Here is a 16,611-nt window from a genome sequence, read left to right as displayed (position 1 = left end):
TGTTCCTGATTTACAGCATCCGCAGTTCTTTTGGTTTTTAAATAATTTTAAATCCTTGAACCATCTAGTAAATCTTTCTTTTAGAGCCATAATCACTAGTCACTTCCTTTTGATTCATTTATCAATTATTGTTAAAATGAAACAAAGAATTGTGGATGCTGGAGATCTGAAACACAAAAACAGAAATTGCTGGATAAACTCAGCAAGTCTAGCAACATCTTTGGAGAGAAAACAGTTAACATTTTGAGTCGAGTGACCCTTCTTCACAAATGGTAGCACCTAGGAAAAGGTGATAAGGGGTAGGGGAGAAAGTGAATGGAAAGGTGGAGATGGAGCCAAGAAAAGTGGAGGGTTGGGGGGTTTGTCGCCGCAGAGAAGAGTATTTGCCCCTTACAGTGTGGTCGTCTCTACACCGGGGAGACAACACACACTTTGTGGAAAAACTACATGCTATTTGTAAAAATGACCCTGAGCTTCCAGTTAACTGCCACTTCACCACGCCACAATGTTCCTACATCAGCAGTTCTCTCAGGCCTGCTGCAGTGTTCCATTGAGCCTCAACAGAAGCTGGAAGGACAATATCTCATCTACTCGGGGACATTACATCCTTCAAGACTCCATATCGAGTTTATGTATGAACACCACCTCCCATATCATTTACCTCCCCTGACACCCCAGGTCTTGTCATGACACGGGTTGCATTCAGCATAGCCAAGCCATTTCCACCACTCTTAGCCCCCGTTACCACTTACTTAGCTTCTCTCTCTTGGATTACTACCAGCAATCCCTTTGTCTGCTTTTTTGTTTTCTGGTTTTTGGGGCTCTGTCTCCGTCTATCCTGTCACTCTGTTCCCACCACCCCCTTCCAAGTCATCAGCATAAATACCTTTCCAAGCTGATGTCAGGTCTGAAGAAGGATAGCTGCACTCCAAATGTTAACTCTGTTTTCTCTCCTTCAATGTTGCCGGACTCCTGAGTTTCTCCATCAGTTATTTGTGCTTTTCTATTGCCTAACCCAGCCAATATTTACCTTCTATTCCATTAACTTTACTTTTTGTTTAATAATGTAGGTGCAACCCTGCTGAATGTCTACTGGAAATTTTCACTTCCATACACGTTGGTCTTTCATCAGCACCATCAACTTGAATCATTAACTGTTTCTGTCCCTGATGCTGCCTGACCTGCTGAGTTTTTTTCTTCAATTTTGAATTTCCAGCATCCACACAAATGAATGTTGTTCATAGGCTTTCTTCACCCCTATGATAGCCTCTCTTTAAAACAAAAATCAATTGGGCTGTGATGTACTCTTTAGAAATCCATGTGCATTCACTTTAATCAGGTCAAATTTCTCCTAAGTGCTCAATCATTCTGTATTTTATTATGGATTGCAATAGCTTTAGAATGGCTAATGTTGGACTGTCTTGCTCATCATTCTTAAATAATGCAGCTACAATTTGGAATTTTCCAATCCAAGAAGGTAATGTCTGAATTGAAAACACTTTGAAAGGATGCTTTACCTGTAACATTTCATCACCTTCCTTTCAAATCATGGTGTGGAAATGATGTCCTCATGGTTTGTCAATCTTTTAGTGTCATTGCTTTTTCAAATGCTGTGGATGCTGACACAAACTAGTTATCACCAAGTCTGCCATATTGTTATTTTAATTTGCAGTGTTATCCACGTTTGATTTTGAAGGACATACATTTCCCTTGACTGACCCCTTTCTTCTAATGTTATTTATTAATGCTAACATTATTTTGTTAATCCCTTTCTTAGTTTTTGTGTATTCTTTTCTGCAGCTTTTTAAAATTTTTTTTTTGTAGATTATATCTCTGCCAGACCCTTCTAGTTTTGTTATCTCCTAATGTCTAAACATCCATCCTTTAACTTGGCAAGGAGACCTCTTGTCTCTTGGGAATATATTGATCCTGAATTAAGTTAAAATATATTTGTATGCTTTTCAAAGTTCATCTGTGATTTTATCCAGTAGATGTTTGACCCACTCGATGTCATCAGTCTCTGTTTGATCCCATTATGTTGTCCTCAACAAATCTTGAATCTTAATAGCTGTTACATTTTTTCTTTCAAAACTAACATTAAATTTGATCATGTAATGACCACAGTTTTATAAATGTTTTCTTACTGTTAAATTGTTTATTAAGTCTCACTCATTAATTTACTAAATCTAGTAATCAGGATTACTTGCAGCCAGGCTGGAAGTCTGGTGAACATAATGTTGTGCATCTATGAGGAGCAATCAGGTTGAGGTAATTTGGCTGGAATGAGGAGTTTCTAGAGAAGGGAGTGCTACTTCTTTTGTAACATTTATTTTTTCTGATCACATTGATTCGTCTAAGTTTTAACCATTGTCAGCTTTATATCTGAGCCACAACAAATATGGTGATGCAAAAGATGCTTTACTCTGGAGGATACTTCAAGAAAATGTTGGCTTCTTCATCCAAGTTTGATTCTTCACAACTTATAATTGACTCTCATTTTTGCAACAACCATGTTTATTTATTTAATCAAATAAACAAAGAGCTTTTCAGAAAGAAAAAAACTTTCCAATGGGATGGGTTAAAAAAGCAGATTCATCCATAAAGTTAATGTCGGATAGCACAGTTGCAGTCCTAATGTTGAGTAGTGGTAGAGTATGTGTATTTTGTGAATTGAGCCAAAAGTGTTTGCTAGATATATTTTATTCCTCTGTTGTTTTAATGAGTTTACTAATAAAATAGCTGTTTAATAAGAAAGCATGGAATTGCTCATGACTCCTAAATTTGAATTGGAGGACACATGTAGGAAAAAATACTTTGAATGTGGTAGGGCAGATTGAGAGGAAGTTCAAAAGCATGTGTGATTGTTGGCTTTATTCGTGATATAAAGACAAGGAGGTTAAGCTAAAGTTGTACTGACTGGACCTCAGTTTGACTATTGGTTCAATATGAAACACCACACCAGTTATGAATAATGAGCTGGACTTGATAAATAGTAAACTTTGACGAAAAAAAAATTAAGGAGCAGTGATTGGTAGATGATTAAAGTAGTGTTGAGTTTGAAGCAAAGAAGTTAACAGCTACTAAAATTTTAGCTTTGTCAAGGCTAACTTTACTGCAGTGCCAAGACCTTGGGGATTTACTCGAATGTTATTAGGGTTAAAAGACTTTGGGTAATGTAGAAAGAGCACAAAGCTGGGGTGATTCTACTTAAAGCAGTGAAGGTCAAGAGGTGATTTGATGGAGGCAAAACAAAACAGTTTTACGAATAAATAAGGAGAAACTAATTCCAGTAGCAGAAATGTCAGTAACCAGTAGAGAACATTGGCAAATGAACTGCATGTGAAATAGGGGAATGTTCGTTTAAAGAGTGCGTGGTTGCATTTTGCCCATTACCAAAAATGGTTGGTGAGGCAGATTCAGCTGTAACATTCAAAAGGTAATTGAATAACTACTTGAAACGGAGGGGAAAAAGTACAGGGCATAAAGAGAGAGAACATGGGAGTAGGACTACTTGAATGGATCCAGTAAAGAACTGAACTGTGCAGTTGGCCAAATGGTCTCTGTTTGTGATGCGTCATTCACGATTTGTACTCGATATTAGTGTGACAGAACCAAAGCATCTATCTACCATATTATTGCCCTACTTCTGATCATGCTACATGTGGAATTAGAGACAGTTCCCATATAGAAATAGCCTAACATCATTTTAAAATAAACTGCATGATTTAAGACCTGCACTTTATCTAGTTTACATTACAATTTCAGATTTTATTGGTGAGTTTTGCTTCTGAGAGTTGAGGTTAGCTTTGAGAATATACACCATTATCATTGCTTCTGTTCAGTTGTCTGTTCACTCTTTAATCTTTGTCAGTTTATAGCCCAAGTCACGATTCTAGTAAAACATTTAATCTGCCCTTTTTTCGGAAATGAAGAAAACTCTTGAGGACAAACAGTATGACCAATAACTGAAAAAACACATCCAGGATTTTCTAATTGATCGCTGATATCTGAGCTGGCCACAACTTATGTTGCGCAGGCAAGGCATGCTGTGGGTCATAAAGGGCAAGGCCTTTCTTCAAATCTGACGTTCTGTTCGCTTCCAAAGAAAAATAGCTGCTGTGAAAACCTAATCTAATCATTGTTGTTAAGATGATAATCATAACTTCAATTAGATTAGATTTTTTTAAAAATGTAATTTTGAAAGTAATATTAATAAGTCAGAAGTAGAGGATGCAGTGCATCCATGGCTGTTGAGGGTATTAAATTGGCGAGGGGCTTCTAATCCTCTTTATTGACATGGGGGTCATGCAAGAATGTGGTGAATTGGAAATGTTTCACCCTTTTTTTTAAAAGAAATTTAAGAATAAGCGCAGCTATGACACGATAAGATCTTGTGCGTGGTGGGAGGGAATGAGAGAGCACATGTCTACGTGCATCAAAGTGAGGGGGCAGAAAGGGTGAGAGAGCCCTGATAGTGAGCAAACTAAGTACAACAATAATGTGTCATTTAATAGGTTTTTGTTAGCAAAGTTGAAGTTCATGGAATTAAAGTTCATGGGCAGAAAATTAACTGACAGGAAACAATAATGTTTAGTTGCTGTCATCCAGCCTAAGAAGGTATGCAGTGGGGTTCCCCAGAAGCCAGTTTTTGATTTTCTTTATTAAATATTAATATTTCAAACTCTGGTATCTGAGGAAGAATTTGTATGTTTGCAGATGAGACACAACTTGAAAGCATTGTTGACAGAGGTGAATGTTATTAGATTTCATGAGGGGATGGACAGGTCTGCCAGAATTGGAGCACATTTAGAAGATGTCATTTAATTTGGAGAAATGTAAGGTGATGCATTTTACTAGGAAGAATGATGAGAAGGAAGTAAAGGATGCAACACTGGGTGCTGGAACAGAGGTCTTTAGGTATCTTTGCATGAATCATTGAGGGTTTCAGAACATGTTGACAAAACTGCTTAGAAAGCATAAGAGATCCTGGGTTTTATAAATAGGGCCATAGAGTACAAAAGCAAGAAATGTATAAAATCTCATTAGGCATCAGTTGGCGCATTGCGTACATTTCTGGGTACTACATCTTAGGAAAGATATGAAAACTGTCAAGAGTTGCAGGGGGAAAAATTTAGGACAGTGGGTGGGATTAAAGACTTCACTTACAAGATAAACAAGAGAAGCCAAGGTGCCTCTCTTTTAGATGAGCACAGGAGATTTGGTACAGATGTTTGAAGTATTGAGTCTGGACAGAGCAGATGAGGACACTGTTCCCATTGCTGAAAGCGATGAAAGCCGAAGTGGACAGATGTGATTAAGGTGATTGACAAAAACTCCTTATTTTTCTGTATTTTGTTTTTTACAGCCTGTATGTTTCACTTTTCAGGTATGATGAAATATATAAACCCAAAATGTCGACCTATCTTTTCTGTTTATTAATACTAACATATCCTACATAGATAGGAACAGGATGGGATGATTTAGCCCATCAAGCTTTTTCTGCTATTCAGTATGACCAATCTGTGTGTTCTTTGGGCTTCAACCAGTTGGGGAAATTTGCTTCATGGCCATTCTGTCTCGTGTTTCTAGCTTCAAAATGTGTTATAGATGCTTGTCTGTCTTTGACTTATACTCTATTAGCATTAATGTGCATCAGGTAAGTCCTGAGACTTGGGAGGTTTCATCCGTATTTTGCTGATTAGTTTTTTTAACCTTTATCCAAAACTGAATTGAGGTAAACAATTGATTAATTTTGGTTTAATATCTATTCCTGATCAGAAAGCTGTCCTTTGTGTTTTCAGCTACTTTCGAAAAGGTAACTACTTTGGTATGGCATGCTTTGCCAACATGCCAGTGGAGAGCGAGCTGGAACGAGGCGCTCGAATGAAATCTGTTGGAATTCTGTCCCCATCGTATACACTCCTGTACAGATACATGCATTTCCTGGAGAATCAGGTCAGGTGAGGGCTCTTGTGTTAGTAGCCCTTAATATGTGATGAATCATTTCACGAGAATGATGTAAATATTCACACATCGAAAAATGTTTGCAATTCAAGTAGTTGTAAACTAAATAGGTATTCCTCTCCAAGCAGACTGAAAGATCCTTTCACTAACTCCCACCTAATGTACTCTGTTACTACTAAACCACATGAACTCTGTGCTGCTAACTGAATGTTTCCTGGTGTAATGTGGAATTGAATAGACTTGTTTTACTGATGTGTTGTTAAGAAAACCTCTTGCATCAATTCTGAGCTAGTGTAAACTTTCCAAGTGTAAAATGTGATAATTATTAGATGGCTGCCTAGTGCCTAACTGCTTTATGGCCCTGAAAATACTGACTTCTCTTGGTGTTGAGTCATTTGCTTGTGTTTTTGAAATATTTTGTATCTTTCTTGTGCCTTTTTACTGATTCATTATTTTAAAATCTTTTGATGTAATACATTCTCATCCAGTTTCACACATCCACAACAATTACAAAAATCTATTTAACTTGAGTCATTCTCATTTATGCATTATTCCTTTGCATTTTTTGATTTGTTTCCATATTTGAATGAAACAAGTTTTCAACTGAAACTCCAGTTTTCGGATCTGATGAAGTGCATATAAACCCAAAATTGCAACCTGCTTTTCTTTTGTTTTCTAATACTGACGTATCATCTGTGTAATTCATCAACAATCAATTTGATCTTGTGGTTATTTGAATGTGATTTTGTAAATGTAGGTACCTTCCAACAACTTGCTATACTTTGAGTCACTAATAGTAATAGCTGAAATTCAGTTTTGAAGGTATTGCATTTCCTCCTGGACTTAACTAAGCTTTTCCTCGCATTGCTTACAGAAAAATAATTGCAATTTTAATTTTCACTGCCTTCTTACCCTCTGCATAACTATGTAGAGCAACATTCAAGCCTGGAACTTTCCTTAGTAGTATACAACCTAGATTAAGAACCGCTGTCAGATTATGCAATCAGATATGCTGCATTTTTCATACTGTTTGTTAGTCCTCACTGAACCGGAGATTCATCTGTTTCCTTTGGCACTGTAATGTCACCAAATGTTTTGGGGGCTTAGGAATTTAATGTTCTGTGCACCAGGCATCTCTAAATTTGTCTTTTTTAAAAATTTATTTCTTTCTGCACGTCTTTGGGTTCAAAGAGCAGCAACATTAAAATATGCATGTAGCATACCCATAATCCTATACTTGCAATATTATTGATTCTGCAGATAACAGAGAAGAGACATATTGGCTGCCTATTCTGCCCAGCTTGTTGTATTGAATGCTTACTATCCAAAGTGAATCTCAAGGTTTGGTGCACAAGTTAGCTAAATGAACAATTTGGTTGGATGAACTCGACCATTGACAAATAGAACAAAACAAAACAAAACAAATTCGACCATTACAAATTGTACTGAGAGAAAATACATTCATTATGCATCCACTTCACTTCAACCTAGAGGCAAAAGGTTCAGGTAGCCATTGAATGATTTAGGCCTTGTGCTGTGATTTATTTTGATAAAGTTGTTTGCTTATTGCCAGACATACAGTATGCACAACTTCTAAAAGCTATATCCAAGAAAAGAATGTTGCAGTTCCCACCCTGCCCCCCACCCCCCCACCCCCATAAACCTAACAAACTCGGTGTGTCCAGATGAGGTAGAACTGTATTAAATAAATTGGGCGTCAGTTCTTTTTCTAAAGGTAGGCAATTTTTTTTAAAAAACCCTCCACACTAAAGATATTGAAGTGAAATTCTGAAAGTTACAAAATCCCCGAATAGCTCAGAATATATTGTATATTTTTACAGGCATCAACTTGAAATTCCTGGGCATTATACACAATTAGAAGCCTTTTATGAAGACAAGAAAGGTGTTTTACCCACAGCGATGAGCAGCAAAGGAATTCCTACATCCCTTCAGCCTCTTCACTGGTTGCCAACTGTTAATAAATACATGTATCCTGAGATGAAGGTAAAAAGAACATAACTATTTAAAGCATTTGGTGTATGAAAGTCACATAATTATTCAAAGGGGTTTGCAAACCTAAATAATCTGGTAATTACTTCATGCGATATCATTGTCATACTGAACTCTGAACAATGCTAATTTGGCCCAAGTTGAATTTCGTAATCATTTGAAAATTAAGTTCTTTATCAAAATAATTCTCTTGGCTTTGTTTTAAACAATTCCACTCATGCTTTTTGTATTAGGGTTAGATGTTAAAAGCTTCAGTTTATAGTGTACAATATGAGTTGGGACGTACATTCTCCACTAACATTTTTTGAAGAATGAAAGTTTTGAGCAGATTAAACTGAATATAATAACTTGAACTTTTGGACTGATCGGGAAATGTGGCACATACGTTACAGCTTCAGGTGCCCACTTCGTTGGGGGAAAATCCTAAAGCTATTTCCTTTTGTATGTGTCGCCTTGTAACTCGTGTCACAAGTTCTACAAGAGCAGAATTTATTTCTCCATAGAATACGTGGAGTGTAATTTGAATGCAAAATTTTAATTAATGACCAACCTGCACTTTATTTATTTAGCGCATTACTTCATTGGGAAATCCTAGACCAGTTCAATAGTGAAGTGATTTGAACTTGGTTGAATAGTTGGGGATTTAAGAAGCGTCTTAAAGCAAACTTGAACACCAAAGGGTAGACGTTCCAGACATTGGACTTGAGTAGCTAAAAGTATACCCTATAAAGTAAAAGGAAGAAAGAGAAGGATGAGAAGGTTATTTTTATGAATTTCCTTCACCAGTGCAGCAGGCTTTTTTTTTTCAATAGGTTTGGCAGAAGTGACTCAAGACAGTCCACTGTTGGGCATGAATAAACTAGAACGGTTCAATGCTACATTGATAAATCAAAGTATAGAATTGATAAAGACTCAATTAGGAATAAGATTTAAATGTTGCTTTACATCTCCTAATCCTGCTTCCTTCTGTACCTATGTCCATCCATTATGAAAAGCAAGCGACATTGTTTGACTTTACTTTGTCATGTTGTCTTTGTAACAGAATGGTGAGAATTCAGAAATAAAGCAGGTAGTGTGAATGAATGAATTTTCTTCTATGTTCAATCAACTTATTAGAGTTCAGGCTTGGCCAACCCTTATGAGATAGCATGGCTTCTGCCCAGGAAGGGCTAATTTCACTTCTGTTGCCTCACATTCCATTGTGTTTGAATAATTGATCTTTCCTCTCGGACATTCATTATATCTAAGATCAGGTTGTCATATATTTTATTTGCAGTAACCTAGTCCTTGGTCTATAAAAATGATCCACTTTGAAACATACATGTGTCTCAGTTTGGATTTTTCATTATTTGAAAATTTGCTGCCAAAAGCTTTATTCAGTCAATTAATTAACAAACAGTATTATTAAAATGTTGCTGAAATTCTTGTCTTGGAAACAGATCACTCATCCTGCAGGATGCATGTCACAGTTCATCAAGTTTTTTGGGGAGCAGATAATGGTTCTTTGGAAGTTTGCACTTTTAAGGAAACGGATTTTGATTTTTTCTCCCCCACCGGTTGGAGTGGTCTGCTATAGAGGTGCGTGCTTTGATTGAATTCAATTTTTAACACCGCTCACACTTAATAGTTTATGTAACGCTAAAAGTGAGTGTATGAAGCACAGACCATTCTGCCATTTGCAGCAGTGACTATTGGCCCCATAGTTGATATTTCCAGTTATTGGCATGAAACATTTTGTTATTGAGAGGTTCTGGCTCAAGCTGTGCAGCAGAAACCTGGAAAAATGATCAGTAACATGTTTAAACGTAACACTACTTCTGACCACAAACAAGATAAGTCATCATTTTTATTTTATTTCTGCTTGATTAAGCATAGTGAACACTTTTTGTTTTGCTTCTGAGGATATGTAATGTATGCAATATTGCAGAGAACCAAAATGGTTCTTTGATCTTGATTATCAATGCTGTATCTCAATGTGACTTGAAGTTACATAGACCACAATGGTTAGACATTGTGTGATCATACCAATCCAGCACTAGTAAGGATTTTGAGATTAGTTCCCATTTTTTTTGTTAGTTGGATCTCCACAGTTCTGATGGTCCACTGACCCTTTTGTTATCCGAGCAAGTAACCTAGCCCTCCTCTCTACCCTCCCTCACCCTATTCAGCACGCTACCACTTTGAATCATCTCGCGGTCTCTCTCTCTCTTCCCCTCCATTTCTTCTATTTTAGTTTACTGTTGTTGCTGTCTGGCCAATGTTTCACTGCCTGGGATCAGAGGAGTGCCTGAAACCAAGCCTTATTTCTACATCAGTGTAGCAGATATTGAAACTCTGGAGACTGAAGTATCTTATGTGGCCTGTAAGTATATGAGATTCTGAAATAACTTTCCTTCATATCTGTAACTGTCTTTGAAGACCTAACAGCAGGATTTTTGGTTCTATTTGATTGCAAAATCTCAGCATGTTTATAAAATCTCTACACAATTTAAGGAGTAACTCTTGAATTGCTCGAAAAAAATATATTTTTCTTGCACACAGCATAAGAATACCAATTCATGGGGAAAAACCCCTTGTCTCTCTTTTCCAGCAATATTCAAATTCTGTACTACCGAAGGACTAATTGTATAAATGCCAGTTGAGTATCTGAGAGTCTGATCTTGACCTCTTGATTACAAATTGCATTCCATGTTTTAAGGCACAACAGAAAAGATTTTTGAAGAAAAGAAAGATCTATACGATGTTTATGTCGATAACCAAAATGTGAAAACTGACCGTGAGCACCTTCAGCAACTACTTAAAATAAACAGTGCAGATAAGGACAAGTATCGCAAGCTCAATGACCAGAGGTAAGTAAAATCCCATTTTCATTCCTTTTTTCTTTCTCTTTTTCCTCTTTTTTTTTTGTTAAAAATCAATGATGTATTGGTTAATTAGCACCCCTTCCTATTACCTCGAGATGATCCAGGAATTGAGTCCAAAGATGTAGGTTAAGTGGATTGGCCATGCTAAATTCCCCTGAGTGTCCAGGGATATAAATGCTAGATGAACTAGCCCTAGAAAATGCAAGGTTACAGGTTAAGGGGGAAGATCTGGGTGGGATGCTGTTTGGGGACTCCATGTGGACTTGATGGGCCAAATGACCTCCTGCCACACTGTTTTGGATTCTATGATTGAGGATGTATACTCCTGATTGGTGTTCTATAATATAGGCAGGCAATGGATGACTTGAGCTTCTGTTTTTTTAATACTTGTATTGCTCTCACTCTGCAAAGGGAATTGTATATAACATGTGCTATGAAGATGCTTTATATTTAATATTGCTTAAGGGTTTAAGACTTGAAGGCTTGTGGGAAATGGGATGTGCTTCAAGTACTGTGGACAGTCAGGGAGTGGCTTCTTTAAAAGTGTTCATTGAAGGTTCACTATGGACATTGAAAGTATTTTTAACAAGACTTCCTGGAAGTTACATGATTGATGACTGCTTGTTTTACTGTAGACCCTGCTGGAGCTTTTTTTAATTGTGACTAGCTTGGAGGGGTTTTACCTAGTTCATTTGGGAGAATCATACTAAGAACAAGCTGCCCACTGATCTCTCCCATTTCTGAAAGGAAAGTTTTCTGCTTTATTTTGGGGTGCCACCTATTTGTTCTGAAAGACTGATGAAAAGAATATCTGCAAGATGGTATTTCCTGAGTAAGCTGTGAGTGCAAGACCTCAGACCACCATTTATGCCTACACGTGCCAGAACGTGAGCAAAAGACTCCACAAAATTGTATGTTTTATCTTCTTGACTACAAAACTAGCCTCTTGGCCAGAATTGTTGTTTTTTCAGAAAGCCAATCTTTACAAAAAAGTCCTGCTTTTAAACCTCTGTTTTTGAAGCATGTTTACGTGTATTTGCATGTGTTATTTGGGTATGTTTGTCGGTGAAAATACTTCTATATTATTGACTATGTAAGTTCATCAATTATTGTATCTTTATTAGATAAGTTTTGATTAAATAATAAACCCATGATTGTTTGCTAAGAAACCTGCTTGGATCTTAAGTTTAAAACCTGATATGAACAGAGACCTAGAGGTTCAGATACATAGTTCTTTGAAAGTTGTGTCACGGGTAGACAGGGTTGTAAAGAGATATTTGGTACACTTGCCTTCGTTGCTCAGACCATTGAGAATAGGCTTTGGGATGTCATGATGTACAAGACTCTGTGGAGGCTACTTTTGGAGTATGTGTATGGTTCTCGATGCCCTGGTGTAGGAAGGATATTATCAAATTGGAGAAGGTGCAGAAAAGATTCACAGGGATGTTTCTGGGCCTGGAGGGTTTGAGTTATAAGGAGAAACTGAATAGGCTGGAACCTTTTTCACTGGAGCCGAGGAGGTTGAGGGGGTGACTTTATTGAGGTTTATAAAATCATGAGGGGTATAGATAAGGTGAATAGCAAAGGCCTTTTCCCTAGGATAGGGGGGTTCAAAACTAGAGGGCACATTTTTCAGTTGAGAGGAGAAAGATTTAAAAAGAACCTGAGGGGTACCTTTTTCACGCAGAGGGTGGTGCGTGTATGGAATGAACTGTCAGAGGAAGTGGTAGGTGCAGTAACAACATTTAGAAGACATTTGGACGGGTACGTGAATAGGAAGGGTCTAGAGGGATACAGCACAAATGCAGGTAAATGGGACTAATTTAGTTTGGGGAAACTTCAACTGCATGGACGAGTTGGACGAAAGGGTCTGTTTCCGTGCCTTGTGCTCTATAAGGTATTTAATTGGTCATCTTGGTGACAGAAAAATTAATTTTATGTCATAACACATGAAGTAGTCGGACTAGAGCCATGGTGTATTCATCTAGACTTGTTTGTAACACAACATGTAAATCTTTTCAACAGGCAAATGCTACTTTATTCTCAGGAGGTGGGGGGAGATTGCAGTACCAATGAAGAAGACCTGTTCATTCTGTAAGTAGCTAACCGTAGACATGTCGGGAAAGAGAGGAGAAAGGGAATATTAAGACACAAGTCTGTTCAAGTGGACAAAGCTCTAGCTCAGATGAATTCTAATGAAGCATGTTATTCAATATTATTTGAAGTCCATCTCGATCCATTTCAACTGTAAATTGAAATAAATTTAGGGAAAGATAAAGCTTTTCTGTGAATGTGCAGTTGGATTCCAGAAGATGCTGTATCATGAGGAAAATTAGACAAAGCATTGAAAGAATCTAAATGTGCAACATTAATAATTGTAAGTATTATATATGATAAATTATGTTCCAATTCAGAATTAATTGCTGAACAATATTGTAAGGTAAAATAAAATGCACAGATCATGGAGGGATGACTAAGAAATTGTCTGAAGTCCAGGTATTGGAGAAAGTTTGTAAAACTCTAATTCCTTCTTGCTTTCCGAGTTGCTGATGAAGAGCAATTTGTTCAGGTCTATAATTCTTTCAATGTCAGAAGTCGGACGACACCAGCTTGTAGTCCAACAGGTTTATTTGAAATCACAAGCTTTCGGAGTGTTGCAGCTTCATCAGGTGAAGTGAGAAAGAAGTACACAGGCACAGAATTTATAGGCAGAGAAATCAATGAGCAGAGAGATCAAAAGATCATACAAATGGCGTGAGTGGAGCGTCAACAGGTCAAGGTCGAATAATAGGTCTCAGCAAGTAATCAAGTGTCAGGTGGTGTGAATAAAGTGTCAACAGCTGAATAACAAGCGAAGGGTAAGCTTTAATCTGATTAAATAAGGAAGAGAGATAATTACAAAAAATTTTTTAAAAACAAAGGGCGTACTGGAGACAAATCAAATGACTGGAATGACAAAATAGGTATAAGTCACATGCCAAGGGTCTAACCAAAGTAACAAGTAATCTAAAACTGTACAAACTAATTAAGATAGAGAGATCATAAGAAGATATCAAGGTGATGGTGTCAAAATGGGACAGTACGGAATATTTTACAGATACAAATGTGTGGTAGGGTCGCATGTAGTGAGACATAAACCCAAGATCACGGTTGAGGTCGTCTTCCTAGCTACAGAACTTTGTTATCAGTCTCTGCTCTGCGATTCTGCGTTGTGTATCTCTAAAGTCCCCTTGAAGGACACTTATCCAAAGATCGGAGGCTGAATGTCCCTGACCGCTAAGGTGTTCCATGACTGAGAGAGAACATTCCTGTCTGGTGATTGTTGTGCAGTGTTCGTTCATTCATTGTCGTAGCATCTGCATGGTCTCACCAATATACCATGCCTTGGGGCATCCTTGCCTGCAGCATGAGAGAGACAACATTGGCCAAGTCACATGAGCATCTGATCACGTATGTGGTGGGTAGTGTCTGTATTGATGATCTGACATGTCTTGCAGAGATTGCCGTGAAAGGGCTGTGGGCTATTGTGATCGATGTTGTCCTGAAGGCTGGATAGTTTGCTGCGAATTGTGGTCTGTTTAAGGTTTGGCAATTGTTTGAAGGTAAGAAGTGGAGGCAGAGGGACGACTTTGGCGAGTTGCTCGTCGTCATCAATGACACATTGAAGGCTGTGAAGAACATGGCATAGTTTCTCTTCTCCAGGGAAGTACTGGATGATGAAGGATACTCTATTGGTTGTATCCTGTGTCTATCTTCTAAGGAGGTTGTTGCAGTTTTTTGCTGTGGTACAAAAGTACTGGCAATCGATAAGTTGAGCATTGCATCCTATTCTTATGAGGGCATGCTTCAAAATCTTTAGGTGTGCATCGTATTCCTCCTCATCTGAGCAGATCCTGTGTATATGCAGGGCTTGTCCGTAGGAGATGGCTTCTTTAACATCTTTAGAGTGCAAGCTAGAGAAGTGCAGCATCATGAGATTATCCGTGGGCTTGCGGCAGAGTGAGGTACTGAGGTGTCGGTCTTTGATGGAGATATGTGTGTTGAAGAATGAGATTGATACTTGAAGAGTAGTCCATGGCAAGTCTGGTAGGATGAAACTTGTTGATATTGCTATGTAGTCATTTCAGTGATTCCTCACCATGAGTCCAAAGGAATAAAATGTCGTCGATGTATCTGGTATATAGCACTGGTCGGAGGTCCTGTGCAGCAAAGAATTCTTGTCTATGAAGATGTTGGCATATTGGGGTGCAAATTTGGTCTCCATGGCTGTTCTGTATCTGGATGAAGAGCTGGTGTCAAAGGTTAAGACGTTGTGGCCAAGGATAAAGCGGATGAATTGTAGGGTGGCATCTGGAGATTGGCATTTGTTGGTATTGAGTACTGAGACTGTTGCAGCAATGCTGTCATTATGGGGGATGCTGGTGTAGTGTGCCAAAATGTCCGTTATGACGAGGAATGATCCTGGTTCGACTGGTGTGGGTGCTGAGATTCTGGAAGAGATCTGTAGTGTTTCAACAGACGCTGGAGGTTCCTTGTACAAGCAGTTTCAAGATGCCCTTGACATAGCCAAACCTTAAACAGACCATAGTTCGCAGGCAACTACCCAGCCTTCAGGGCAACATTGACCACACAATCCTGCCACGGCAACCTCTGCAAGGCATATCGGATATTCAACATGAATGCTACCATCATGTGAGAACACCACCCACCACATACACGGCTGATACTCCACCCAGTGTTGCTTATCTCATATGCTGCAGGCAAGGAAGCCCCAAGGCATGGTGTATTGGTGAAACCATGCAGATGCTACGACAACGGATGAATGGACACTGCACAATAATTGCAAGACAGAGATCTTCCCTCCCAGTCGGGGAATGCTTCAGCGGTGGAGGATATTTAGTATCCAATCTTCAGGTAAGCATCCTCTAAAGCAACCTTCAAGATACACAACAACGCAGAATCGCCGAGCAAAAATTGATAGCCAAGTTCTGTACCCAGGAAGACTGCCTCAACTGTGATCGTGGGTTTGTGTCATGCTGCATGTGACCCCACTACATTGTTCCATATCTGTAAAATCTTCCTTACGGTCCTGTTTTGACACCATCACCTTGATAAATTATGATCCCTACCTTAATTATTTGTACAGTTTTGGATTGCTTATTACTTTGGTTAGACCCTCGGCATGTGACTCTTATATCTATTGTCATTCCAGTCATTTGGTTTGTCTCCAGCACCCCCTAATGTTTTTTAAAAAAATTTTTGTAATTATCTCTCTGCCTTATTTAATCAGATTAAAGGCTATCCTTCGCTTGTTATTCAGCTGTTGACACTTTACTCACACCATCTGACACGCTCGATCATTTGCTGAGACCTTTTATTCGACCTGTTGACAATCCACTCACACCATTTGTATGATATTTTGATCTCCCTGCTCACTGATTTCTCTGCCTATAAATTCTGTGCCTGTGTACTTCTTTCTCACTTCACCTGATGAATGGACAGCACTCTCTGAAAGCTTGTGATTTCAAATAAATCTGTTTGAGTATAACCTGATGTCATCTGACGTCCACAGCCATCCAAGACCAGTACTTCCACATCATGGTTACCATTCTTTTAGTATTTCTTCTCCAGACATCAGAGAGGCTCTGATTGGAGTATTTGTCTCAACTAAGTTGTGAGCCATACTGTTTCTGTAAGCAGCGTGTCTTTAAGTGATTACTATTCTTCATGCGTTAAAGGTGTTTTACTAGTCAACTGGCTAATGTTGTCCCTG

At 38.3% G+C, this 16,611-nt stretch overlaps 1 protein-coding gene across 1 annotated transcript in view; it reads left to right on the top strand.

Annotated features, from left to right (window-relative positions):
- The window catches only part of dennd11 (DENN domain containing 11), a 28,410-nt gene that overhangs the window by 5,704 nt on the left and 6,095 nt on the right, over window positions 1–16,611 (top strand). Inside the window, exons 2-7 of the mRNA XM_048607879.1 lie at window positions 5,802–5,960; window positions 7,806–7,968; window positions 9,414–9,552; window positions 10,208–10,336; window positions 10,673–10,823; window positions 12,864–12,932. Coding sequence (XP_048463836.1) covers window positions 5,802–5,960; window positions 7,806–7,968; window positions 9,414–9,552; window positions 10,208–10,336; window positions 10,673–10,823; window positions 12,864–12,932 — 810 coding nt within the window. The remainder of the gene's footprint in view (window positions 1–5,801; window positions 5,961–7,805; window positions 7,969–9,413; window positions 9,553–10,207; window positions 10,337–10,672; window positions 10,824–12,863; window positions 12,933–16,611) is intronic.

This window comes from Rhincodon typus, chromosome 18 (genome assembly GCF_021869965.1).
Source record: "Rhincodon typus isolate 14 chromosome 18, sRhiTyp1.1, whole genome shotgun sequence".
In the NCBI taxonomy this organism is placed as follows: domain Eukaryota; kingdom Metazoa; phylum Chordata; class Chondrichthyes; order Orectolobiformes; family Rhincodontidae; genus Rhincodon; species Rhincodon typus.
The sequence above is the reverse complement of the archived record's forward strand: the minus strand, read 5'-3'. Positions and strand labels throughout refer to the sequence as shown.